This window comes from Oncorhynchus masou, chromosome 5, assembly GCF_036934945.1.
Source record: "Oncorhynchus masou masou isolate Uvic2021 chromosome 5, UVic_Omas_1.1, whole genome shotgun sequence".
Classification (NCBI taxonomy): Eukaryota; Metazoa; Chordata; class Actinopteri; order Salmoniformes; family Salmonidae; genus Oncorhynchus; species Oncorhynchus masou.
The window spans coordinates 41,972,038-41,998,550 of NC_088216.1; the positions used below are offsets into that span (position 1 = coordinate 41,972,038).

At 41.5% G+C, this 26,513-nt stretch overlaps 1 protein-coding gene across 2 annotated transcripts in view; it reads left to right on the forward strand.

The window, feature by feature from the left end:
• LOC135539603 (integrin alpha-5-like) overlaps nt 1-26,016 on the forward strand; it is a 52,234-nt gene extending 26,218 nt beyond the window's left edge. Inside the window, exons 7-30 of one of the 2 annotated variants that reach the window (XM_064965580.1) lie at nt 125-250; nt 520-564; nt 1,113-1,156; nt 3,871-3,927; nt 5,441-5,493; nt 6,263-6,474; nt 6,742-6,933; nt 7,058-7,103; nt 7,342-7,455; nt 9,175-9,230; nt 9,701-9,861; nt 10,391-10,528; nt 12,639-12,706; nt 16,567-16,717; nt 16,998-17,090; nt 17,404-17,483; nt 17,674-17,754; nt 18,038-18,143; nt 18,340-18,498; nt 18,811-18,921; nt 20,673-20,786; nt 23,101-23,202; nt 23,375-23,497; nt 24,152-26,016. In XM_064965580.1, coding sequence (XP_064821652.1) covers nt 125-250; nt 520-564; nt 1,113-1,156; nt 3,871-3,927; nt 5,441-5,493; nt 6,263-6,474; nt 6,742-6,933; nt 7,058-7,103; nt 7,342-7,455; nt 9,175-9,230; nt 9,701-9,861; nt 10,391-10,528; nt 12,639-12,706; nt 16,567-16,717; nt 16,998-17,090; nt 17,404-17,483; nt 17,674-17,754; nt 18,038-18,143; nt 18,340-18,498; nt 18,811-18,921; nt 20,673-20,786; nt 23,101-23,202; nt 23,375-23,497; nt 24,152-24,235 — 2,516 coding nt within the window. In that variant the 3' untranslated portion in view covers nt 24,236-26,016. Of the gene's footprint in view, nt 1-124; nt 251-519; nt 565-1,112; nt 1,157-3,870; nt 3,928-5,440; nt 5,494-6,262; nt 6,475-6,741; nt 6,934-7,057; nt 7,104-7,341; nt 7,456-9,174; nt 9,231-9,700; nt 9,862-10,390; nt 10,529-12,638; nt 12,707-16,566; nt 16,718-16,997; nt 17,091-17,403; nt 17,484-17,673; nt 17,755-18,037; nt 18,144-18,339; nt 18,499-18,810; nt 18,922-20,672; nt 20,787-22,043; nt 22,411-23,100; nt 23,203-23,374; nt 23,498-24,151 lie in introns of those variants that run through there. The other variant, XM_064965581.1, reaches the window with a different exon arrangement.
• The last annotated feature ends 497 nt before the right edge of the window (nt 26,017-26,513 follow it).

Here is a 26,513-nt window from a genome sequence, read left to right on the forward strand (position 1 = left end):
TCCTCAGACCCAAACTTCAACAGTCATTTTACTGCAGCTAAAACCCCATAAGGCAAAGTTCAAAAGTCCCAGCTCGTCTTTACCCCTGACCTCTGACCCTTATCCCTATCCGTTCTTCCCACAGGTCAGCTGATCTTAGCCACCACAAAGGAAATAGTCAAGGCCTATTACCCTTCCTACTTCCTGCTCTCTGTTACCGGGCAGATCCAGACCCATCAGGTGCAGGGGAGCTATGATGACAGTTACCTGGGTGAGCATGGTCCACTTCTTCATAGGTGTTAGACAGAACCTGCGTCTGAAATGACACCCTTTTCAGTTCACAGTGCACTGCTTTTGACCAGAGCACCAAGTAGTTGCCTTACCCGATTTCGCATTGCACTACTCCCTCTTATTGACCCATCATTTTTCTCCCATTCTCTCTCTCTCTCTCTCCCCTCTATCTCTCTCGCTCTCTGTTCCTCCTATCTCTGCCTGTTTCTCTGTCTCTGTCTGTCTGTATCTCTTTCTCTCTCTCTCCAGGTTACTCTGTGGCCGGCGGGGAGTTCAGTGGAGATAATATTGAAGGTGAGGGTCATATTTACGGTGCCAACTGACTGGCTTGCGCATGATTGGGCTTAGGGTTTGCTTACCCCATAATTCTGTCTAATAGTTATTAATTGTCGGAAGCCCATCTAAAGTCCCCTATGCATAAAATATACTCGTGTGCTCTAATCATTAGAGCTTTAGTCATTAGAGCACACAAGTATATCCGAAGAATATCAGAGCACAATGTAATAACCTACTAATTACATGACATTGGAGTCTACTGTACTTAAGTAGCTCACTCAAGGCTACAACATGAAGATGTTCTGCTTATTTGAAAATAGATGAGAAACCTGCACGGTGTGCTTGGCCGTATCACCTCAGTTCATTGAGCTTTTAAGATTGAATGAAATTATTGGCATAGACCTGCAACAAGCAAACCTCAGCTTTTCATATTTTAAACACTGCTTATGATCAGCAATGTTTTAACCCCTTGGTTGTTCATATTTGGAAGTGCCTGGAGTCCTAGCCCTAGCTTGACCTCAACTCTTGAACTTCCTTTCTCTCTTTCTCATTTTCTGTCTTTGCAGATTTCGTCACGGGAGTCCCCAAGGGACTCATGTTGTATGGTTTAGTAAGGAGTCCTCACATATTTTATACATATTTCATCATTCATTCTAGATGAAAGGTAATGAGGGGTGACATAGGGAAGACCTAAGGATGACATTGAGGAATGTTACTGTGAAGAAGAAGAGGGGGTGAGAGAACGCCAGTATATAAAACGGGAAAAGTTTCATGTTTCAATGTCACATGCACAAGTACAGTGAAATTCCTTTCTTGCAAGCTCTAACCGCAGCAATGCTGTAATCAATAATACTTCTGGAAGTGAAAGAAAGATGTTCTTATACAAGAATGATGTGCATACATATTCATAAATGCATGTGTTACAACTAGGGCTGTTGCGGGGACCGTATTACTGCCACACTAGACGTCATGAGTCAAGAAGGCAGTCAAAATCCATGTTACCGTTGAGTCACGGTATTTAGGCTTCTCAGAGCTCTGATGAGGCTGATGGTCATTAGTAGCCTAACTTGCTAACTGCCCGGTACTCCACACTCTATTGTCCCTCTCATCACTCTGACATCAAAGCAAATGTAATCGAAAATCGAATCAAACACTACATGAGAGCCCATGAGCTTATATTGCGCAACATTTCTATAGGCTATGCAATTAAGTAAGAAAACAGAGTGATGGCCTCTATTAAAAAGAGGAGGATCCCATCAGCTTTCTATAGGCAAGGCCTACTATATTTATTTCTCAACCTACCTAATATTAAGCACATTGCTTCTCTTTAAAACAGTAGTATAGCCTACCTGGCTGGCATGAAAATAAACCATGGAGAAAAGCATCCTCCATTCGCTTTTTAAGTGCATAGATGACGTGTCTTTTTCCCCCTGCCCCTGTTTCGAGACAGGTGCATGATAATGGTCCATTCTAAATCAAAACGAATTTCACACTTATATTATTTAGAATATGTAAAGACGCGATTAAATCAAGAATAGTGTGATGGGTGACAATATTAGCAAATCTCTTGTGAATGATATATTATCACTTGTGAATGATATATTATCACATGTGAATGATGCCCAGCATAAAGGAAACAGCGCATGCTTTTTCCCCGACTTTTTCAAATCATAGTCCCACACCTCATGTAGCCTAGCCCATAGCCCTATATGTTTTGATAAGGTTTGTATCACAACTAAAGTGGCCAAATAACTTCTTAAAATGAAGCACATTAATCCGCTTTACAATGGTTGCAGAGTCAAACTGGCATACATACGCAGCACGTGAGTTTCAAGTTTGGGGAAGATCATTTTTGCCATCAAAATGCACCTTTATAATAAAATCAAATTTGTGGTCCCTTTTGAGAATGGTATTTTTCTGCTAATGGAACATTCACACTTATAGCCTACTGCCGTGTGCGCATTGCTGCGCCTATAATGTGAAGAAATAGCCTAATAGTTTATCAACATTTTAAGCTAAACGTTTTAACCGGTTGCATCAGGCGCATTGCTTAAAATAGTTTTTTTTTATGCTAGTCATTGTATTCATTTGGGATCTATCTCATCCCACAACTGTCCTGGACTATGCTTGGAATATTTATTTCTCGCACAGAATAGAATAGGTAAACTTTTGTACTATGTACATAGGCTAGCTCTTCGTTAGGCCTACTCGTCTTGTTGGCTGACAAAAAGTAAACGTGGACAGTTCTTCCAATATCTTCAATATGTGCCTCGGAATTGGAGAAGGACGTGCGCAGTTGCGTCCTAGATGTGTCTGTCTTCACTTGTAGCCTGTGAGAAAGACCCGATCACTTGATTGAGAGCCTTGTGAGTGAGAGGTGCTTCGGCATGCAGTGGGGAGAAGGGAATTATAATTATTATATTCAGCCCAAGGGCATAACGGCCACTGACCTCAAAAGGCATATATTTTTTTAGGGGGATTATGGCCACACAAAGGGGATGCAGCCGGGAAATTTGAAGCATTATCAAGTGCATTATCAAGTGTGTACAGCCTGTGCAAAAAAAAACCTCAAATCATCATTTGAGTCCCATCATGCAGCCTTAGAATGTATTAAAATCTTAACATAGAGCCCAATATTGGTATCACAACTAAAGTTACATAAATAACCCTAAATTAGCATATAGGAGTACGTGTTTCTTTGTTAACCGCTCAACACAGAATAGCCGCATGTGAGCACTCCCTTAAATAATTTCTAGAAAAGATTCTTTCTATTTTATTCAGCTATGTTCAATTGTATTCTTCATACTATAAAATAATTCCACGGAATTCTAAGCAAATCTTGTCTACTAAATTAACTAGTGGAGCCCACAGCCATTTGGCATAGTCAGATCAGCGCCTAAAATATGGACAATGCAGAATATCCTATTCTGTTCTTATGAAATAGACTACATTTTTTTCATATCATGTTTCTTTAGACCTGTCTCAAATAAATAATGGATTTATTGTGATGGTGTAGGCTATATTATATTGATTTATTAGACTTTTTAAAATGTAGATGTTCCAAAGGTCTGCATCAGTGGCTTGTAGGCTATGCATGGAATACAGGAGATGCTAAATGTGTTTATGTTAATTAAAGGTAAATTACAGTGAGATCGGCAGTTATTTGCTTACAATCACCGGCTGCCAAAATTGAATGACCGCCACAGCCCTAGTTACAACCAACAGTATTATTGCATGTCATTTTCATTCATTTTCATGTCATTTTAATTTCTCCTACAATCATGGTTGACAACTGAAGGTTTTTTCTAAACTCTCTCAATGCAGGTGTCCATACTCAATGGAACAGACCTGAAATCCATGCTGAACCTAACCGGAGAACAGGTTGGTGCAAATCTGCTTAACAGCAAGGGGGCTAGGCTGTACTGGACTTTTGGCGCCTCTATTTTCATATGTGGGTATATATAGGGGGGCTGAAGGAATTTGCCCCCAGGAGATAACGCTTTATCCCTGGGTCAGAGGTGAGCCCACAAAAGCCCTATGTGTTCCATACCTTGTGAATCACGCAATCACATACACACGTAGACACACATACACATGTACACACACACATGTACATCTTGTACTAACCTTGTGGAGACACAAAATTCAGTCCCATTCAATATCCTATTTTCCCCAAACCCTAACTCTAACCTTAACCCCAAAACCTAACCTTAACCCTAACTCTAGCTCCTAACCTTAAAACTAACCCTAGCTTCTAATCTTAAACCTAAACATAATTCTAAACTTAACCCCCTAGAAATACCATTTGACCATGTGGGGATCAACAAAATGTTTCCAGTTGGTCAAATTTTGGTTTGTTTACTGGTCTCCACAAGTATAGTTAAACACACACACACACACACACACAAACACACACAAACACACACACACACACACACACACACACACACACACACACACACACACACACACACACACACAGAACAAGACAGCTACTATTGTACATGCATATGTGTGCTTTGTATGTATACTTTCTGTGTAAGCTGCTAACGGACTGCTAACTGCTTATTACATAGTGAGAACAATCTGAAATAAACTCCTGGCTGGATTTGATTTGACGGTCTCTTTAGGTTCACTAGTCTCCACATGAGTGCTTTGGACGGCACCGTCGGACTCAGCTGTGTAAACAAAGCTGTGTAAACAATGTCTCCATGCCATACATGTACATGTCTCTATACAAGTAGCCATACCATGAAATTGATCATGCTGGTTCAAGTATACTGCTGCGAATTCGGGGAGTAGCTCAGACCGGGACTCCAACCCAGGTCCAGGGACTGTCAACCCAACACCTTAGCCGAATACGCCAAGAGATCCAAAACTTTGGACGAGTTCGCTATGTGTTGGGTTACGGTAGCTACACTACAGTAGCTCTAACATCACTACCTCTCAGATTTATAGAAGGACCACCATACTGTACATTGTCGATTAGTCTGGTGAAGTCATTCACCAGGGGATAATAGCTGTGATATAAAACTCTTGACAATAGTCCATCATTTATGGCATAATATAGAATCGTCAAAGATAACGACACTGAGTGACCGATCCTCCCTCTCTCTCTGAGATGCCTATAGCAGCTTGAGTCCCCCACCTCCTCCGAATGCCTACCTCCTTCTACCTCTCATGTAACTTACAGAAGCTCTGGCACTGAGCTTAGAGAAAACAGAGAGGAAAGAGGGGGATGGATTTGGGGGACCTGATTGAAGAGGAAGGCTTCTAGGGCGAGGGGATATAAGAGAGAGAGAGAGAGAGAGAGAGAGAGAGAGAGAGAGAGAGAAAGGTACTATGCCCCCCGGTGTGATTACACGCTAACTCTGTCTGCTTTAATGTCTTCCAGATGGGGTCCTATTTCGGCTACTCAGTGGCAGCCACGGACATCAACAACGACGGGTGAGTGAGCTAGCGTGGAGAGAAGGAGGGAGCAATGGAAAGATGGAAAGAGAGAGAAAGAAAAATAGGGCGAGCGATAAAGAGAGAAAGACAAAGTGTGCAAAAAGAAGGCAGGTAAGGCAAGATTTGGACAGACAGACTTGGACAGACAATGTATGCTAACAAGGGAGAAATGAGAGAGAGAGAGAGATGGAGAGCAAGGAGGGGAAATACAGTATTTCAGAAGATCCCATGGTCATGAATTTCCCTCTGTGGTGTGTCATGAAAATTCCTTGTCATACAGTAGCTACTCCTACACTTCCTTTCTCCTGCTTTCAAGGTTCTCTATTGGCCAATTCCGCTTCCCCTATACCTATTAGACTCATAGTCAGGAAACTCAGGACATCACACTTACTACGCTAATGCACGCTCGCTCAACTTTAGAGGCCTTGATTTGACCTAAAGTACTAGTCCATTGTAAATCAGGAGAAGTGAAGTTCAACTATGTGGAGTTATTTATCTCTCCTCTCTAGGGCTGTCACAATTACCATATAACCGTGTTACCGACGGTTTTGGATGAAGACCGTCGTGACAATAAAATAACCTTCATAACCGTAAAATATATATTTTTTTTTTAATTGTACCTTTTATTTAACTAGGCAAGTCAGTTAAGATCAAATTCTTATTTACAATGATGGCTTACCCTGGCCAAACCCGGACGACGCTATATATATTTTTATGAACAGCTGACTGAATGAGCACACATTATCTCTTCCTCTCTCCTCCCCAGGATGGAAGACCTTGTGGTGGGAGCTCCCATGTTCATGCAGAGGGGTTCCGACGGACTGCGTTGGGAGGAGGTGGGCCGTGTCTATGTGTACCTGCAGCGGCGACCCTTGCTGTTTGAACCCAGGCTGCCCCACCTGGGGGGTACCCAGGCCTTCGGGAGGTTTGGCAGCTCGCTGGCCCCACTGGGAGACCTCAACCAGGATGGCTTCAACGGTGAGAACTCTGGAAAAGCTTGGGTCATGTTCATTAATGAACACTGTAGCAAAACATTTTGCAATGGAAAAACAAAAATGTGGATTTGATATTGGACAAGTTCAGGTAGTACCTTTCCTTAGTTTTCTCCATTTGATGCCTAAAGGCCGCACATAAGAATATGTGATACATTTCAATCCTTCATGCAAGAACATAACTAAAATCAGGGCGGAGGGAGTGGGGATAAACCATTATCCTGAAGTGTCATAACTCTGTTGAATAACTTAGATATTGCCATCGGCTGTCCCTTTGGAGGAGACGACCAACAGGGATTGGTCTTCATCTATAATGGACATGCCAGTGGACTGATGGACATGCCCACTCAGACTCTAGCTGGCCAATGGGCCTCTGGCACCTTCCCCGCCAGTTTTGGCTACGCCCTCCGCGGAAATAAAGATCTGGATCATAATGGCTACCCAGGTAAAAGAGAAAGTGGTTTAGTCCAATTTCCCAATTTTGTTTTAAATTATTTAGCCTTTTCCTATTTCATAAGGCATCACATTGTTCTTGAATTAGTGTTAATCTTGGGGTCATCTTTGTACAGATCTCATCGTAGGTGCTTTTGGGGTTGACAAGGCTGTTCTGTACAGGTATATCCTCTCACCAGAACATTATTGGCTCATTGTACATGCAAATTAGCTAGCTGACCAATTACACCCCATTTTTGTATTTGTATTTTAATTAAGCATGTACCTTCATCTCAAATAATTGTTTTATATGTGACCTTTGTGTAATTTTGAATTACACAATTATTTTTGTATTGGAATCAAAGCTTTTGTTTAAGGTAATCATATCACGTCTTCCAATTGGTTGCTATTGTTCAATCAGGGCGCGGCCTATTGTCAATGCCAGTGCCTCTCTTATGCTGCAACCTACCATGATCAATCCAGAGGAGAAGAGTTGTACGGTGTCCAATGGGAATGAGACAATCTCTGTGTCCTGGTATGTTGATACAGATGTGCAGCCTTAATTTGACCCTGCTTCTCACAGCAGGAAAATAATCCTGCAGCAACGGGAAATGTAAATTATTATGTGGATTATAATTAATGGACATTTTTGTAGGGTTTGATACATTTTTAAATAGGGCAAATAAAATATGACATGTTGAAGTGTAAATTACACACTTTAGAAGCCTTTTAAAACCTTGAATACACTACAATGTGTATTTCCTGCTGCGTAGGAAGATTCTGTGTGACAACAGATTGATCAAATTAAGATAACACATTTGTACATCCTTTTTCCTTTTCAAATAGATCTGATTGGTTGAAACACTGCTGATATTCCATGTCTTTGTGAAGTTAAGCTTAGCCGGTAACACTTCTTTTTGAGAGTGCCCTTGTAAAGCAAAAGAAAAATCTAGCTATCAGTAACATGTCAATTGTACTTCCCCATTATTGACTAGGATATTACTATAGCCTCATACAGGCCAACCTTGATAGGAGGGAATCTTCAGCAACAATATAAATTCAAGCGCTAGACATATTATGTAGTACATTTTCCACTCTTAAACCATGTCAATGGACAAAACGTCCGGTATTCACCACTTGAGAATGTCAAATGACACCATGTTTGACAAGCTTTTCCAGTCTCCGGTCCAGTGTGAGGTTTTAATGGCGAAGTCTATATTCTGAGCCCAAGCCAAGGGAACAGTTTCCTACTTTTAGTCCCACAAAAAGTCCTTCCATAAATTAAAGTAAAACATGAATTATTTTTAGACTCTTCAGAGAAAGTTATGACTCGTGGCTGGCATCTTGGTATCTGCCTTTAGTACAGAACAAGTCTCTTTTGTTTGTGTCTTGATTACCGTTTATGTTGCTGGGAGACTTGGGGAGGCAGCGGCAGAGGGAGGAGTAGAGGTGGGGTGCTGTGGACAGAGGAAAGGGTGGAGAGGGTTGGCATTCTCTTTGAATGACATATTATTTGGCACACCGGCCTAGGACACAGAATGCATGAGGTGACACACCCACACACGCACATTCACACGTGCGCAGGCAGATGACCGTTGGCCACACACACTCAAACACACACGCACAGATTTACAGTGGAGCATATAGATGTAGTATGTGCATGCACACTCGCATAATGAAACACACACACTCTCTGCCTCTGCTTGTAAAGTTTGGGTAATTTCTATTAAAGGGGAGAGGTTGAATTGGGCTTCAATTCTGTGCGAAGATTGAATGCATTTAAATTCAATGTACCAATAAGATGAAAATTCTCATAGATGTCTTACAAACAAAATCAAATCAAATAGATTTTTAAAGTCATTTTTACATCAGCAGATGTCACACAGTACTTATACAGAAACCTAGCCTAAAACCCCAAACAGCAAGAAATGCAGATGTAGAAGCACGGTGGCTAGGAAAAACTCCTTAGAAAGGCAGGAACCTAGGAAGAAACCTAGAGAGGCACCAGGCTCTGAGGGGTGGCCAGTCCTATTACTTGATCATATGTTCAAACTTGAATACAAGATTAATAGATTTCCATTACAGGGTATCTATTCAAAGGTAGCATTTTTTTATACATGGAATGCATCATACAAAATGCAGTAGTATGGTATATTATCACCGTATGTATCAGAGCTCTATATGGATCTATTGGATATACCGTATACTGAAATACTCCCCCTCACTATTTTTACTCTGTCTTCACCCTCTCCAGTGTCAACCTCAGTTTCTGCCTCTCGGCCAATGGGAAGCACCTCCCTGCTGATCTAGGTGAGCCCAGTGTTTTCATTTTGAAAGACCCCGACACAGCTGTTCCCCATTACCTTCCCTTGTGTGGCCACAAATATGCCTGAACTCAGTGTGGTCAATTTAGCAGTTAAGATTAAGATAAAAGGACAATCGAGTAAGTACAGGGGAAACTTTGCAAGTTTTGTGAGTGTGTGTGTGTGTTTATGTTTGAGTATGTGGGAGTGTGATTGTGTGTGTGTGTGTGTCTGCACTTGGGAATGGGTATTTGTAATTGTGTGTATTGTGTATCCACAATAGCTGACTATGTAATTACATTAAATGCATGTGTGTTTCAATGGGTTTGTTTTTGTGAGTATAGTTCTGTGTTCTATCGTGTGTGTGTGTGTGTGTGTGTGTGTGTGTGTGTGTGTGTGTGTGTGTGTGTGTGTGTGTGTGTGTGTGTGTGTGTGTGTGTGCACGTGTATGTAACCCACCCTGTGTGTGTGGTGCAGGTTTTGTGGTGGAGGTACAGTTGGACCATCTGAAGCAGACCCAGAAGGAGTCGTCAGTGAGGAGAACTCTGTTCCTGGATAGCCAACAGGCCAGCCTACGGAAGACCATCACCATGGCCAATGGAGGACGAACGTGTCACGACACCCGCATCTACCTGCGAGTTAGTCACTTCAAACACTCAAAGAAATGTTGGGAGACATATGAAAATACTTGCTATAAGGCATTTTAATGACTTGGACGTGCTTAACTTGGACGTATAAAGCATTACACTTGCAGGCTTTAGATAAAGTGTTTCAGGAATGTTCAAAGACGCGTTGGAAAAATTGCCCATTTATAAATACGACAATGATCCAATGATCTCCTCTCAAGGTGGACTTAAAGTTTGTGGGGAAATGTTGGATAGTTATTTCGAATCCAGCCTTCAAAGACCAGTAAATTGAAACATTTAATTTGACATTATACAGTTAATCTTTTTTTTATTATAGTTTCAATATGACTGAAAGTGAACATTTTCCCTTACGCTGTACATTTAACGAGGCACACGGTGTCTTATCCCGACCAGTTAGTTGACAATAAGTAAAGGAACAGTTAAACACATCATGAAGTGTGTTTAACTGTGTGACACCGATTCACTTCCTCTTGAGTGTGATGCTGATGCCGTTGCCCTTCTTCCCCCATGTGTGTTGCAGAGTGAAGGGGAGTTTAGGGATAAACTTTCCCCCATTTACGTCACACTCAACTTTAGCCTGGACCCTCTCGCTTCACTGGATCTCCATGGCCTGAGATCCATTCTAAAATACCAGACAACACACCTTATAGAGCAAAAGGTATGTATTAACTACGCTATTCAATTAGAAAACATTTCGGACTTGGAATTTCTGTTAATTTCCTGAATTGACTGAATTGAACTGGAATATTTACCCCAACCTTGCCAGACATCACACCTTATAGAGCAGAGAGCGTGTACTTCCAGAATATCATCATATTTACCAGATCCCATATCTTACAGTTCATAGCTGGTATGTACATGACACTACTACTGAAACGCCAGTCCACACAACGTCTCCAGTCCACTCAACGTATAGAGGGTATGAACATAAGTGCACTATGGACAATGTAGTCCAAAACTATCAAACTTCACCACGAACACACATGTGCACCATATCTAAATCCCCCAATATCTACATCTACATTTTGCGCCATAAAGACTTGTTGAAGTAGAAAGGCATAAGTGACCAGTTGAAATATGGACGACCCTTCAGTAGTGCTGGTCCACATATGTCTAAAGGTTGTGGGTTAGTCCTGATACACAAAGCACGGAATTACAATATGTGGCAGCCATAGAGTTGGATAGACGGCACACTTGCTACAAAGCCTTTTTTTGCTTTACTTAAGATGAAAGCCTTCAATGGCACTACCCTTGCTGTCACATGCGATAATGGCAAAGAACATGGTGGGCCCTCTTTCCAATTCTATGGTGGTTGCCTTTCCGAATTGAGAATAGAATCTTCAGGGGTAGGGGTGGTGGGTTGAGTCACGGCTATGCGAAAAAACAGAGGGAGAACTGACAGCTCTTTCTGGGTGGGGCACTGAGGCTAACCATCTGGTTGTGGTTTGTTTATGTATGTAGCCTTTGGTCTCTGCCATGTTGCGAGCCAGACGAGCCAGGCTTGGAGCATGTGCATGCGTTTATATATGTGTGTGTGAGTATAAGTGTGTGCATATGCGTGTGTGTGTGTGTGTCTGTGCAAAAGTATGTGTGTGCTCAGAGCCTCTCACTTATTGGCAGAGACACCAATACAACTTAGCAAGAACAGCGTTTGGGAATAGCTCAGACTTTCCACGCGTACGTTATTACACAGAAATATGTTTGCACTCTCTACCTCTTTCTCTTGCACTTCTCAACAGTAACGTTTGTACCGCCCTTTTTGTCCCACGGAGATGGAGGGCTGAAAGAACATGACAGTGAGTAAGTGGGGGGGGGGGGATAAGCAGAGAAGGGCAACCCTTGGTGTTTCTGTGTGAACATTACTAGTCCCCGTGCACTCCTCCGTCTTGTGATCTTGTGCTGACTGACCGATTACCACATGGACTTTAGTGAACGATAACACGGAGGACTTTAAATGAGCCATCGCCATGGATACGGAGTGAGTGACCGCCATGCCGACTCTTGTAGAATTATTTTTGGGGTCTAACGTTTTCCACGTGCTGCTGCCGGGATAGGCTAGTATTGTCACAATGGGTTCACAGTACACAGAGCAAGAGCAATGTTGGAGAAGGAGAGAGGCGGAAGAGAGTGAAGGCGAATGCGGTCTCATCGAATCATATTCAATTTATATTTTATGTCAAACACATCAGTGGCAATTTGCCTCACCAAGCAGCCCGTTTTTCTTTTCTTTTTCTCCCAATCTCTCCTTTCTTCGCATTGGGGTCTGTCTACCTTTCTCGAACATCATTGCTCTCCTCATTCCACCAAAACGAAGCACTGTTTCCGTTCATTCCTTCACCCCTCACTTGCTTTCTCTTTTTCCGCCCGCCCCTTATTCCCTTACTTCTCACTCCGCGACCTTTCCCCCCCATTCTCTCATTTAAGGCGCTAGCCTTCATAAGCCTTTATTGCCGTGGTAAATTTACCAGCGGTTGTTCCAAAACCAATGTAAATTGTCATAGAACTGCATGCTGTTTTTGCAGTCTTAAGAAAATATCCTGGTAGTACGTAATATGCTGAAAGTCTTAGTGAGTTGTATTAATGTCTTTCCCGGTATTACATAACTCTCTTGCTCTCTCTAAATATCTCTCTCTCTCTTTCAGTAGAAGTGCATTTTTTTAGCATTCTAAGATGAGGAGCTAACTGAATTGGACCGATAAAGTTTTTCTCAAAATCAAAATATCTCCCTCTCCCATTAACATCTCTCTCTCCACACTTCTGTTCTGCAGGCCCAGATTCAGCTGGACTGTGGTGAGGACAACATCTGTGTCCCTGACCTCAAACTGGCTGTTTATGGGTGAGCTGAAGTCCCCTCTCCATTACCTTAAACCAAGGCATTACTCCGGAATAGTCTACCTTGGTATTCTCCCTCTTGACCTATCGATAGGTGAAAGGCCTCTGTAGGTCTTCAGCCTATTGCTTTCACCTGTCATGTCAAAGCAGTGGCAACCAAGAAAGAAGAGTAGGAAAGAAACAATTGGATACAGACTGTCGAGAGGTCTATAGTTGGGCTTTTGTGTTAAAAGGTTGCTTTTTTAAATTTGACTGGTGATGGCCTCCTTCTGATGGTCAGTCTGAGGGGAGGGAGGGAGCAGCGTTGAGGCTGCCTCTTACACGTCTCACCGTCCCTCCTCTCTCCCTCCCTCTGCTGAGTCTTCCAGCTGATGGCGAAACTTAAGTCGCCCTGCATTATTTCTGCCTCATGCAACAAATTCATGTTGTTTCTCCCATGATCAGAGAAAGTGAAATATTCCTCGATATTAAAAAAGCCACAAATAGTAGCTTATTGAAACACTTTGATTTACTCATTCATTGCTGCTGCAGCGCTGGTTGTTACGTGTGTGGAAGTAGGGAAAATATGCATTTTATGACTTATAAAACCGTTGAACAAAGTATTGACAGCGTTGAATAACTTAAACATGAACAAACTCACAAAAACAGCAATTCTTTGCGGGATTCGTTGGGTCTCTCTCTAGTCACGATTTTAAAAGTTTTTAAATCTCACATTATCAACTTTGCTGTGCGTTCGAGTCTTCTTTTTACAGTCTATGGTGCGAGGAAACTGAGCAGACACGATGATCTTAGCAATCTGATTGGCCAGCAGCAGGCCTATAGGTGCACTTGATTTGCTGTCTGGGACTGCCGGGTAGGCGGAGTTCTACCTTCAAACACATGAAATGGTTCATAATGGGAACACTTTGCCTTCCCGGCGCTAGAGTAGCTGAATCAAGTGCACCTAACGCCAAAAGCAAAAAAAATAAAAAATGATAATAATAGGAATGCAAGTGTTTATCGTTGGGGGATTTACAGAAATGTTTGGTGATCAACTAGGAATGGCTTGGAGATCGACCAGTCATGATCGTGATCGACTGTTTGGTGGCCACTGATATACATGTATGTTTATTTGTCCTTGATTTAAGAAATGCACTTTTATTCCAAGGAGAGTAACTCATATCCTCACGACTCTTTACTTGCTCATGGTTATTAATGGTTAATCATTGTTGTTTGAGTGTGGACAACAGCAGAGTATGTTGCACTATAGGCTGAATGGAACAACTGGGGCCATTCACAAACTAGTAGCTCTAGCTCTTTTCTTGCACTGTCTTGAGTAGTGTATTGCAGGACTTTGCCATGTGATTTTTATTAGCGGCAGAGTACAATCAAGTTAAGAGTTTCCCATGGAAAATTGGGGAATGTGTGTTTTCTGTTTCCACGAGACCAAGTCAGTCAAAAAAGCTGATGATTCAGTACTTTCACTATGCCGCTTCGACGACCTATCACCATTGGAATGTAATACACAGCTTGTTTTTTAGGACTTCCCGAGAATTCTCATGCATGAGGTTGTTTTGTGTTCACAACCTTGAGGCCTATCTTAGAGATAAATGCCCTTTATTATTGGTACTTTGTGTAGGACATCCTCTGGGTTGAATTAAACAGTAGATTTGGAAAGTATTCAGACCCCTTGACTTTTTCCAAATGTTGTTACGTTACAGCCTTATTCTAAAATTGATTAAATTGTTTTCCCCCCTGACCAATCTCAACACAATACCCCATAATGACAAAGCAAAAACTGTTTTTGTTTTTTTGCAAATGTATAAAATATAGCAAAACTATAACAAAACATTTACATAAGTATTCAGACCCTTTACTCAGTACTTTGTTGAAGCACCTTTGACAGCGATTACAGCCTTGAGTCTTCTTGGGTATGATGCTACAAGCTTGGCACAACTGTATTTGTAGAGTTTCTCCCTTTCTTTTCTGCAGATCTACTCAAGCTCTGTTAGTTTGGATAGGGACAGCTATTTTCAGGTCTCTCCAGAGATGTTAGATCGGGTTCAAGTCCGGTCTCTGGCTGAGCCACTCAAGGACATTCAGAGACTTGTCCTGAAGCCACTCCTGTGTTGTCTTGGCTGTGTGCTCAGGGTTGTTGTCCTGTTGGAAGTTGAACCTTCACCCCGCTCCGGAGCAGGTTTTCATCAAGGATCTCTCTTGTCATTGCTTCATTCATCTTTCCCTCGATCCTGACCGGTCTCCCAGTCCCTGCCTCTGAAAAACATCCCCACATCAGGATGCTGCCACCACCATGATTCACCGTAGGGATGATGCCAGGTTTCTCCCAGACATCACGCTTAGCATTCAGGCCAAATAGTTCAATCTTGGTTTCATCAGACCAGAGAATATTTTTTATCATGATCTGAGAGTCCTTTAGGCATTCGGGGCACACTCCAAGCTGGCTGTCAAGTGCATTTGACTGAGGAATGGCTTCCGTCTGGCCACTCTACCATAAAGGCCTGATTGGTGGAGTGCTGCAGAAATGGTTGTCCTTATGGAAGGTTCTCCCATCTCCACAGTTGAACTCTGGAGCTCCGTCAGAGTGACCATCGTGTTCTAGGAAGTCTTTTTTATCAATTATATTTGTATATTTCAGTTTAACCATAATATTTGTTGTAATATTTGTTCTGTCTTATCTAGTGGATTAAACTGAAATTGCAAACAACTTTCTATAGTTTTAAAAATAGCAATATTTTGGAGATAATTTCATTTTCAAATAACCAAAAGTGAGAGGTTGTAATCTGAATAAAGGGGAAAAGGCCATTCTTGAACATGGGGTGAGACATTCTTACTAATCTGCTTGAGAACCAGTTCGGATTTAAGTATGACTTTTGTATGACTGAAGCCTTTAGGGAGGCTTTAATAGTTCATCATTTCTGCCCTCCGAATTCATATTCATTATATAAATAGGCCTGATTAATTTTGTCTGGCTTGCCGTTCCAAATTAAATTGAATACTTTTGCTCGTATATTTCTTGCTCGTATAAAAAACAATTATAAATTGATTATATTTCATGTAAATGTTTGTCTGTATCTGAAGATATCTTAAAATACAATTTGTCTTACAGTACAACTCCCTCTCCACCCACCACCTTAAACCTTTCCTCCTCTCTCGTAGTCTGCAGTGATAGAGTAGCGATGTTATCACCTCCTCTGCTTTTCGTTCAACTTTTTTTTACATAGATCCCTGTCCTTACAAGGAACAAATTTGCCTCAGGGACCCCATAAGGTCCGGCATTTTGGATTTTCCTCCAATTAGAATTTTATGAAAAACATTGACCGATCTGTACGAAACTTGATATGTGGCATCTATGGACAAAGGTCTCTCAATGCAAAATTTGGTACACATGTTGCAAACAATGTCAAAATTCAACATGTGCAAGAACATTCATATTGACCTTACGGTAGTGCTATAACAGGCATGTGTTCATATCTATTGATTTGTTTGGCTCAGAGTGATGAAATTTGGCACACACGCTCAGGGATATGAGTCTAGCTAACCCACACGATATCTCAGACACCACTGGCCTGATTTTAGTGAAACTTAGGCGAATGATGCGTATTTCCATAAATATCTGGCATTTAAAAAATGACACTGATTGGCCTAAGGGGGGCACTATACTAATCATTAGTCACATGCAATATCACAGACACCACTGGCCCAATTTTGACGAAACTTCGGTGAATGGTGCGTCTTGTCATAAAGATTTGTCATTTACATGAATTACACTGATTGGCCCAAGGGCGGCGCTGCATCATTTGTGGGGGATGACATGTTTATTGTTGCTTTGTTTTACGTTGTTGTATTTTCTTGTGGTTTCCTTAGAGATAGGACGGAGGTGTATCTGGGTGACGATAACCCCCTGACCCTGACTTTCAATGCCAGGAACGAGGGAGAGGGCGGGGCCTACGAGGCAGAGCTTTACATGGTGCTTCCCCCAGAGGCTGACTACAGTGGTATAGCCCGCAACAATGCGGTGAGTGAGCAACCATCTGTCTTGTCCCTCTTAGGGGAAATGCTAACTCAAAACGATGCTACGGCTAATATTTCTAATAAAAATGACAATGCTAAGATAATAAATATCCACATGACAATGACCATAATTCAAGTAATATCAATGCAGTAATGTTGATACTAACGATGGCCTGATGACTAAAATGATGGTAATGACTTGAATGGTTAGAAAGAATTTGCAAATACTGTGAAGTCAAGTCTATGTCTCTCTCTCCATGTTTGTGCTCGGATGTCATAAGCAGAGTCTGACTCAGCTAACCTGTAGCTACGAGGCAGAGAATCAGACCCGCTCTCTGGTCTGTGACCTGGGCAACCCTATGAAGTCTGGCACAAGTGTAAGTGGACCATCATGGACAAACATTTTCTTAAATTCAAAGTCAAATGGAGCTTTATTGTTTTGAAGGGAACTTCCAATGTTGCTGAAGCAATATGGTACTTATGTCCTTCTGATTGTGGGTTTCTGTATGTCTGTACAATTATCTGTCTTTACGAATTATGTTGTGTGACCCAGACTGATCCTGTTAATGACTGTGTGTGTGTGTGTGTGTGTGTGTGTTTATGACGGACTGTCTTTCTGACAGATCTGAGGTCAGTGTATCTCTAGTGTCTTTGTGGTTGATCGTGTGTCTTTTGTGTGGATCTTCACAGTTGTGGGCAGGCCTCCGTTTCACTGTGCCCCGACTGAAGGACACTTACAATACGGTGCAGTTTGAGCTCCAGATACGCAGGTAAGTCACAGTTGTACCTTCCGCACAGAAATAGTTCCACACTTACTCCCGTGTCCTGACTTGAGCTAATCTTAGGGTTAGTGCATAGTTAGTTATAATGTTGTCGACAGTTAAGTGAATGTCCAATGAACATCTATGAGCCATCTTTTTGGCACAATCTAAATGAATTCTCTGTTCTCTCTCCACTCAGTAAAAATGAGAATAGCTCCCAGAGCGATGTTGAGCTCTATGATCTTGAGGTGGCTGTGGTAGCTGATGTTATCCTACAGGGGTGAGTCAGCATGGATGGATGGATGGATGGATGGACGGACGGACGGACGGACGGACAAACAAACAAATGAATTAGTGGTCTCCATCACTATACTAATAACATATTCCCTGTTTAACTACACTCAAAGTGACTGGGTACCAATATACTGGGCGTCAACAGCCCCAATTACATTGGAAATAATGTTTCATTACCATGTTCTGTTGGGTATGTCTACTGGATCTTTCTACTATTTTGTCCTTTGTCCTGCGGTGTTACTCTCTCTCTCTCCTTTTCTCGATTGAAGCGTTTCTCGTCCAGACAAGCTCCTCTTCCCTCCTCCAAACTGGAGGATGAGCCACAGCCTCCAAGAGGAGCAGGACATTGGGTCTGAGATCCAGCATGTCTACGAGGTACTCAACGTGTGCTGTTAGAGTCGTTTTTTAAAATGTTGTTAAAAGGGGTCAAGTGGAGTTGTAGGGTTAGGTGGTTGAACAAATGCTTATCCCAGCTTCCTGGTACAGTATGCTGACATGGGGTCTCTCTCTCTCTCTCTCTCTCTCTCTCTGTCTCTCTGTCTCTCTGTCTGTCTGTCTGTCTCTGTGTTAGTTGGTGAACAATGGGCCCAGTATGATCAGTCAGTCGGTGCTGGAGCTGCGATGCCCTCTGAGAGCTCAGGGTCACGATCTTCTGTACCCTGTGGAGATCATCACTCAGGGACCACTCAACTGCAGCTCCAACCACACCCTCAATGCACTGAAACTCAAGGTGAGGAACACACTTGCACGTACACATGCATAGATGCATGCAGGCAGACACACACACACACACACACACACGCTTGCTCATAATATACATCCACAGACACTCCTCCCAGATACTGTATACATTCACACCCAACCCGAATACATTGTCATTTATTTTGTGTGGCGTCACATAACGATTTGCAGTATTTACACCAAGGATATACAGTAGTCCAATATTACCCAAGTGTATGAGTCACAATGACCATATGAGAGTTTTGTGTTATGTGTCTATGAGTTGAACGATACATGTGTAGTACTCTGTGTATGTTGCCAGCTCCAGCCTCCTACCACAGAACAGCCTCCCTCCTCACGGACGGTCAGCCCTGAACACCACATCCAGAGGAGAGAGGTCTACAGGGATCCTCTGGCCAAACAAAGCAACTTGGTGAGACAGCTGTGTGTGTGTGTGTGTGTGTGTGTGTGTGTGTGTGTGTGTGTGTGTGTGTGTGTGTGTGTGTGTGTGTGTGTGTGTGTGTGTGTGTGTGTGTGTGTGTGTGTGTGTGTGTGTGTGTGTGTGTGTGTGTGTGTGTGTGTGTGTGTGTGTGTGTGTGTGTGTGTGGTGTATGGTGTATGGTGTGTGTCGTGACCTGTTAGTGGTACTTTTAATAGGTAAAAAAGGGTTCGCAGGTCAACTTGGTTTCTACAGTCACCTCTCCTGTTTGGAGTAGCTTTTAGAGGGAGAAGCTTCACCTCATGTTTGGAGTAGCTTCTAGAGGGGGAAGGCAGGCTAAGTGGAGTTAGTGGGATGTTGTTGGCTTGTACTGTGAGAGTGAATACATGTATGGCTGAAAGGAAACCACCAGCCCAGACCCATAAATTACCAAACTCATTGTAGCTACAAATTCTTCAAATGGAAACATGACCATGCACGCACTCACACAGTCATCCACTGACAGTACTGACCACACTCTCAGTCCCTACAGCATTATAAAGCCAGCCAGCAGTGCCTCTCGAGAGCTGTTCATCTGATCCCCATATGAAGAATCCTGGAGATGTTTTCTCTCCTTCAACAGCCCCAATCTTCTCTCTTTTTACCTTTTCTTTTCTCTCATTTCTTCATTATTTATTTATCTATCATATTTCCTTATTTTCTCTCCCTTTTCTTCTCTCCCCCTCCCCTCACTCATCTTGTTTAGGGACTCGACATGCTTAACCCCATGTGGAGTCAACAGTGACACACGGCCGCTGAGGTCTGTTGACTCTAAAAACAGTAAAACAGCAGATACCGGCTGTTAAATGAAGTCACTTGGCACATAGTCCGGGAGCACAGAGATTAGAGAGTTAAGGGGTAATAATGAGTATCTTATATGAGGCCTGTATTTCACTAGCTTGTTAAATAGACTGGCCTCGAACACTGCTGGTGCAGCAGTCATGTTTATTGGCCTGCCGAACCTCTTCTCTCTTGAAGTCATTGTCTGTTCTTTTTACTTTGTTTGTTGTTTTTCATTGTAATTCAGTCTCTTTTTGAGTCTAGGCTTTCGTTTCATGTCCTAACGATAGCCTTATGAGCTGAATTACCACAGACAAAACACTAAGAACCATCAGTGGCTTCGCTAATACCACAAAAGACAAACGGAAAGAAATGTATTCTCTCTTAAAAGGGATATGAGGATATCTATCATAATAAGATCTGCTCGTAATTATGAGTTATATAGCGTCGTTGTATGTGAAATAAACTTCTCAAAACAGCTGTCAAATCAAAACGTCTCTCTTTTGTTTTTTTCCTTTATGCTCTAAAACTCATTATTATTCAGTTATGCAAACATTATTCATTCCCTCTCTCCATGTCATTCAGTATTCTTTCACCTCAAAGAAAACGAATGACCACAAAATGTTTTACAACAAAATTAACAATGGCTCCCCACTTTTCACAAAGGGCACAAAACTACAACCTTGTATCATTCTCTTTCATTAAAAGCAAAGGGATTAGCTCTTTATGGAGAACTTGAAGATACACTAAGTTTAGTTGCTCATTGTTGACATAAAATGTTGGCTTGAATGATGCCCCAAAGGCTAAAGTTCACAATAGCCTCTTACTGCTCATAATCACAGATTGTTAGCCATAACTGTATGTGAGACTGATTGAATGTCATGCATTGGTGGTCTGTATTGATTACTGTTTTCCTTCCTCCATAGTCATGCTCTACGGTGGAGTGCTGGAGGCTGCACTGCCATGTGGGGTTACTGGAGAGAGGAAGCAGTGTCATTCTGACAGTCCGCTCACGCATCTGGGCTGAGACCTTCATCGAGGTGAGAGAGCGTGACTGTAGTTTGTACTACTGTCATATACCATGCAGTACTGTTTATATGAAATAATCATTTGGATAGCACATGTATATTGTGTTATGTACAGTCGTGGCCAAAAGTTTTGAGAATTACACAAATATTAATTTCCACAATGTTTGCTGCTTCAGTGTCTTTAGATATTTTTGTCAGATGTTACTATGGAATACTGAAGTATAATTACAAGGATTTCATAAGTGTCAAAGGCTTTTATTGACAATTACATGAAGTTGATGCAAAGGGTCAAGATTTGCAGTGTTGACCCTTCTTTTTGAAGACCTCTGCAATCCGCCCTGGCATGCTGTCAATTAACTTATTGGCCACATCCTGACTGATGACAGCCCATTCTTGCATAATCAATGCATGGAGTTAGTCAGAATTTGAGGATTGACCACAAATTCTCAATGGGATTATGGTCTGGGGAGTTTCCTGGCCATAGACCCAAATATCAATGTTTTGTTCCCCGAGCCACTTAGTTATCACTTTTTCCTTATGGCAAGGTGCTACATCATGCTGGAAAAGGCATTGTTCTTCACCAAACTGTTCCTGGATGGTTGGGAGAAGTTGCTCTCGGAGGATGTGTTGGTACCATTCTTAATTTATGGCTGTGTTCTTAGGCAAAATTGTGAGTGAGCCCACTCCCTTGACTGAGAAGCAACCCCACACATGAATGGTCTCAGGATGCTTTACTGTTGGCATGACACAGGACTGATGGTAGTGCTCATCTTGTCTTCTCCGGACAAGCTTTTTTCCGGATGCCCCAAACAATCGGAAAGAGGATTCATCAGAGAAAATGACTTTACCCCAGTCCTCAGCAGTCCAATCCCTGTACCTTTTGCAGAATATCAGTCTGTCCCTGATTGTTTTTCCTGGAGAGAAGTGGCTTCTTTGCTGCCCTTCTTGACACCAGGCCATCCTCCAAAAGACTTCGCCTCACTGTGTGTGCAGATGCACTCACACCTGCCTGCTGCCATTCCTGAGCAAGCTCTGTACTGGTGGTGCCCCGATCCCGCAGCTGAATCAACTTTAGGAGACGGTCCTGGCACTTGCTGGACTTTCTTGTGCACCCTGAAGCCTTCTTCACAACAATTGCACCGCTCTCCTTGAAGTTCTTGATGAACAGATAAATGGTTGATTTAGGTGCAATCTTACTGGCAGCAATACCCTTGCCTGTGAAGCCCTTTCTGTGCATAGCAAATGATGACGGCACGTGTTTCCTTGCAGGTAACCATGGCTGACAGAGGAAGAACAATAATTCCAAGCACCACCCTCCTTTTGAAGCTTCCAGTCTGTTATTCGAATTCAGTCAGCATGACAGAGTGATCTCCAGCCTTGTCCTTGTCAACACTCACACCTGTGTTAACGAGAGAATCACTGACATGATGTCAGCTGTTCCTTTTGTGGCAAGGCTGAAATGCAGTGGAAATGTTTTTGGGGGATTCAGTTCATTTGCATGGCAAAGAGGGACATTGTAATTCATCTGATCACTCTTCATAACATTCTGGAGTATATGCAAATTGCCATCATACAAACTGAGGCAGCAGACTTTGTGAAAATGTATATTTGTGTCATTCTCAAAACTTTTGGCCACGACTGTAGATCAAATGTAATTTAACTTGGTACTAACAATCCTAATGTAGTATTAGTACTATAATACTACTGCTATTATTGGTAGTTTAAATGAAGAATGAATCTACTTCAGAAAGTATTCATACTTTTGGGGCAGCAGGATAGGCTTGTGGTTAGAGAATTGGACTAGTAACTGTAAAGGTTGCAAGTTCAAATCCCCGAGCTGACAAGGTACAAATCTATCATTCTGCCCCTGAACAGGCAGTTAACCCACTGTTTCTAGGCTGTCATTAAAAATAAGAATTTGTTCTTAACTGACTTGCCTAGTTAAATGGGAAAAAATACTCATTGACTTATTCCAAATTGTTCTTGTGTTACAAAATGGATTAAATTGTTTGAAACATTTTTTTTTATCTCACCCATCTACACAATACCCCATTATGATTTTTGTTGTTGTTAAAAATCTATTCAAAAATCTAAATTAAATATATTTAATTTACATAAGTGAAGGCGCTGTAGGTTCTGCTAGTCAGTGGTACAATGTTGCCCTCTCCTTGTAGTACATTTGTAAAGCATATAACATTTTTTTTAGAGTGTCCATTTTTACAGTGAAAGGTGTTGGGGTTTTTTGTACACACTTTGGCAATATTTGGCTAACTAGTTCAGATGATCTATTGTCTCATGATTTATTTTATTTGAACAAATGCTACAGAGGGCATACAAGCAGTATGTGCTGGAGTGTTCTGCCCAGTACAGAGTCAAGAACATGCCCTATGCCATCGCTCCCAAACTCAAACCCAGTGGATCCACAAAGGCAAGTGCAATTTATTTATTAAACTGTGCATTTTTAGGTTTTTGATGGTTTAGGTCAGTCTTGTCTGTATGATTTGGGATATCGTTTGAAGAAGTGCACACAAAACATTTTTTTTAAATGTTCCAAGTGACCTCTCACTCCACCACGGTAACAACATATCATTGCGTTTCAGGTCCTGACTCCAGTGATGTGGAACAAGCCGGAGAGCCAGTACATTGTACCCCTGTGGATTATCATTCTGGCCATACTGGCTGGACTGCTGCTGCTCGCCCTGCTCATATATGTACTATACAAGGTAAGTGTAGCGTAAAGGACAATAAACCCAACGGGCCAAATCACATGCATGTTACATCATAAGGGTGGCAGGGTAGCCTAGTGGTTAGAGCGTTGGACTAGTAACCAGAAGGTTGTGAGTTCAAACTGACAAGGTACAAATCTGTCGTTCTGCTCCTGAACAGGCAGTTAACCAACTGTTCCTAGGCCGTCATTGAAAATAAGAATTTGTTCTTAACTGACTTGCCTGGTTAAATATGTAATGTGCTGTTTTTATGGTTGGGAATACATTATATAACCACATAAAGATGTTGTCATAGGATAGACGTCATACTATTACAATCTGTTTCTGGTTGCTAAAAATACATATAGAAAATAATTTTGCACCAGTATACAACCTGACCATGAAGTCCCATAAGAGGTCATCATGATATCATTGCAACTGGTTTTGTCAGTTAGGGAGAAGCATATCATTCTTAAAAAATAAAATAAAAATATCAAATAAGGTCAATATTAGAAGTGTTCAAAATGTACAGTCTATAGAAGCCTATGTTGTTAGCACATAACGATGAAATGCAAACTAACTGAACTGGTACTATGACATCTATGAGGGCTATTCATGTAATTCGTGCCTTTGAAATTGTAATTAGTCTCCTTTCTCTTTCCATCCTTCCAGATGGGCTTCTTCAAAAGATCCAATCCCTATGGTACAGCCATGGAGAAAGCTCAACTCAAACCCCAGGCTTCTTCTGAGGCCTAAATGGTGGACCATCCCAGACATCGGTTCGAAAACTGGCCTGTTGGCCTGAACTTGTATCTCCAAATGAACTAGGATGAGTACTACTTGGACCTCACTGGTATTCAGCCTGGTACTACACACTGAAATGTTCAAGCAGGCAAACACATGGAATCTATGCCTATACACACAACTATATACTTAAGAACAATGGAGGAAAAAGAACACAATTGTCATACTTGAGTAAAAGTAAAGATACTGTACCATAACAGAAAATGACTCTAGTAAAAGTGAAAGTCACCCAATTAAACACTATTTGAGTAAGTCTAAAATATTTGGTTTCACACTCATAATCAAACCAGACGCCACGATTTTCTAGTTTATTTTATTTAAGGATAGGCAGGGGCACACTCCAACACTTAGACAATCATTTACAAACAAAGCATTTTTTTTTGTGAGTCGGCCAGATCAGAGGCAGTATGGATGACCAGGGATTTTCTCTTGATAAGTGTGTGAATTTGACCATTTTCCTGTCCTGCTAAGCATTTGAAATGTAACAAGTACTATTGGGTGTCAGGAAAAATGTATGGCCTAAAAAGTAGATTATTTTCTTTCGGAATGTAGTGGAGTAAAGGTAAACGTTGTCAAAAATGTAAATAGTAAAGTAAAGTACAGATACCCCAAAAACTACTTAAGCAATCATTTAAAGTATTTTTTACTTAAGTACTTTACACCACTGCTTAAGAATTATATGTGCAGCGGTAGACATTTTACCGACCTACCGGTAAATGAGAGAATGTTGAAGAAAGTGTGTTATTGAAGGGAATCAGTGTGCAGCACAACGATAACGGCCAAAGACCTCCAAATGCTAGGAGCAGTAAATAACACATGGAAGGGTATCAGTCAAGGTAAATGTTTTCCTAATGTCACAAAACTCCCTCTATCCTCCCGACGTATGTATGGACCACACTTTGAAAGAGAGCTTGCTACTCCGAGTTGCCTTACTTTGGCTCAAACAGGCCATGCCTGACCCTGATGTCAAGCTTACGGTGGCCCACCATCAACAAAGTCGGCGGTAGCTGACAGTTTCATGTTGACCGTCAGTTGGTCATTGCGTTGCTGGACTGCTGGTGATATACCACCATATCTGTCAACACGGGTGCAATATCAGCTTGCCGACAGTGGTGTGCTGTAGCCACCAGTTGTCCAATAAACGCTTGTTAGCTGGAGAGTTTTTGATGTTGTTGAGAAAATGAAAATGGCCTTGTTGCTGATATATATATATATATATATATATATATATATATATATATATATATATATATATATATCTAACATTTGTCATGCACTTCCTGATGCATTATGTTACTGTGCAACTTGACCACATTTGTAAATACACTGCTAGAGCTTTTTTTAGATACTTATTACAGTTGAATGATAGATATAACCTCACATCCACTAACCACTATTTATAACCCATTTTTTTGTGCATTCAACAAAAGGAACTTGGTCATACTTAAGGAAATGTTTTGTTAGTTGTTGTTTTTTGGGGGGAGGGGTGTAAGTTTCAAAGTTGTACACTTATAATTTTGTGAAGACTATGTGAAATGCAGTGGAAATATGTTTTTTTGTAAAACTATTCTCTCCCATATTGGGAGTTGTCATATCTTTTTTATAAGTTTACCCAAAATAAATGTACCATTTCATATAACCTTATCCAAGTACTTTTGAGAAGATTAATGCTAATATGTAATGTGCTTCCTTCTGAAAGCAAGAACACTGGTGTTATTCACCATACTTATTAGTGTGCCTTTAATTGCATTGAGGGGGAGGCAAGAAGTGCATACTTCTGGGTGAAGGGTGGTACCTGTGTTTCCATGGTTTCTGTGTTCCGATTCTCTACCGTTCTCCCCGTCAAGGATTTAACAATGTTGGAAACTCCCTCCAGCCAATGCTTACAACAATCCAAGGCTTTTTAAAATAGGGATGAAGTTAGCTATAGCACTACAACTAGCTATAGTGAGAGAAAAAAAACTTAACTCAGAATATATGGTGTGGCACCTTGCTTCAGCTCTCACGATCAGAGGGAACAAGAGCGGATAACAATTAACCACAGTAAAAGTACAGTGCCTTCTGAAAGTATTCAGACTTATTTCACATTTTGTTGTGTTACAGCCTGAATTCAAAATGCATTCAATCCATTTTTTTCTCACCCATCTACACACTATACCCCATAATGACAAAGTAAAATGTATTCAAATAAATACAGAAATATGTCATTTACATACGTATTCACACCCCT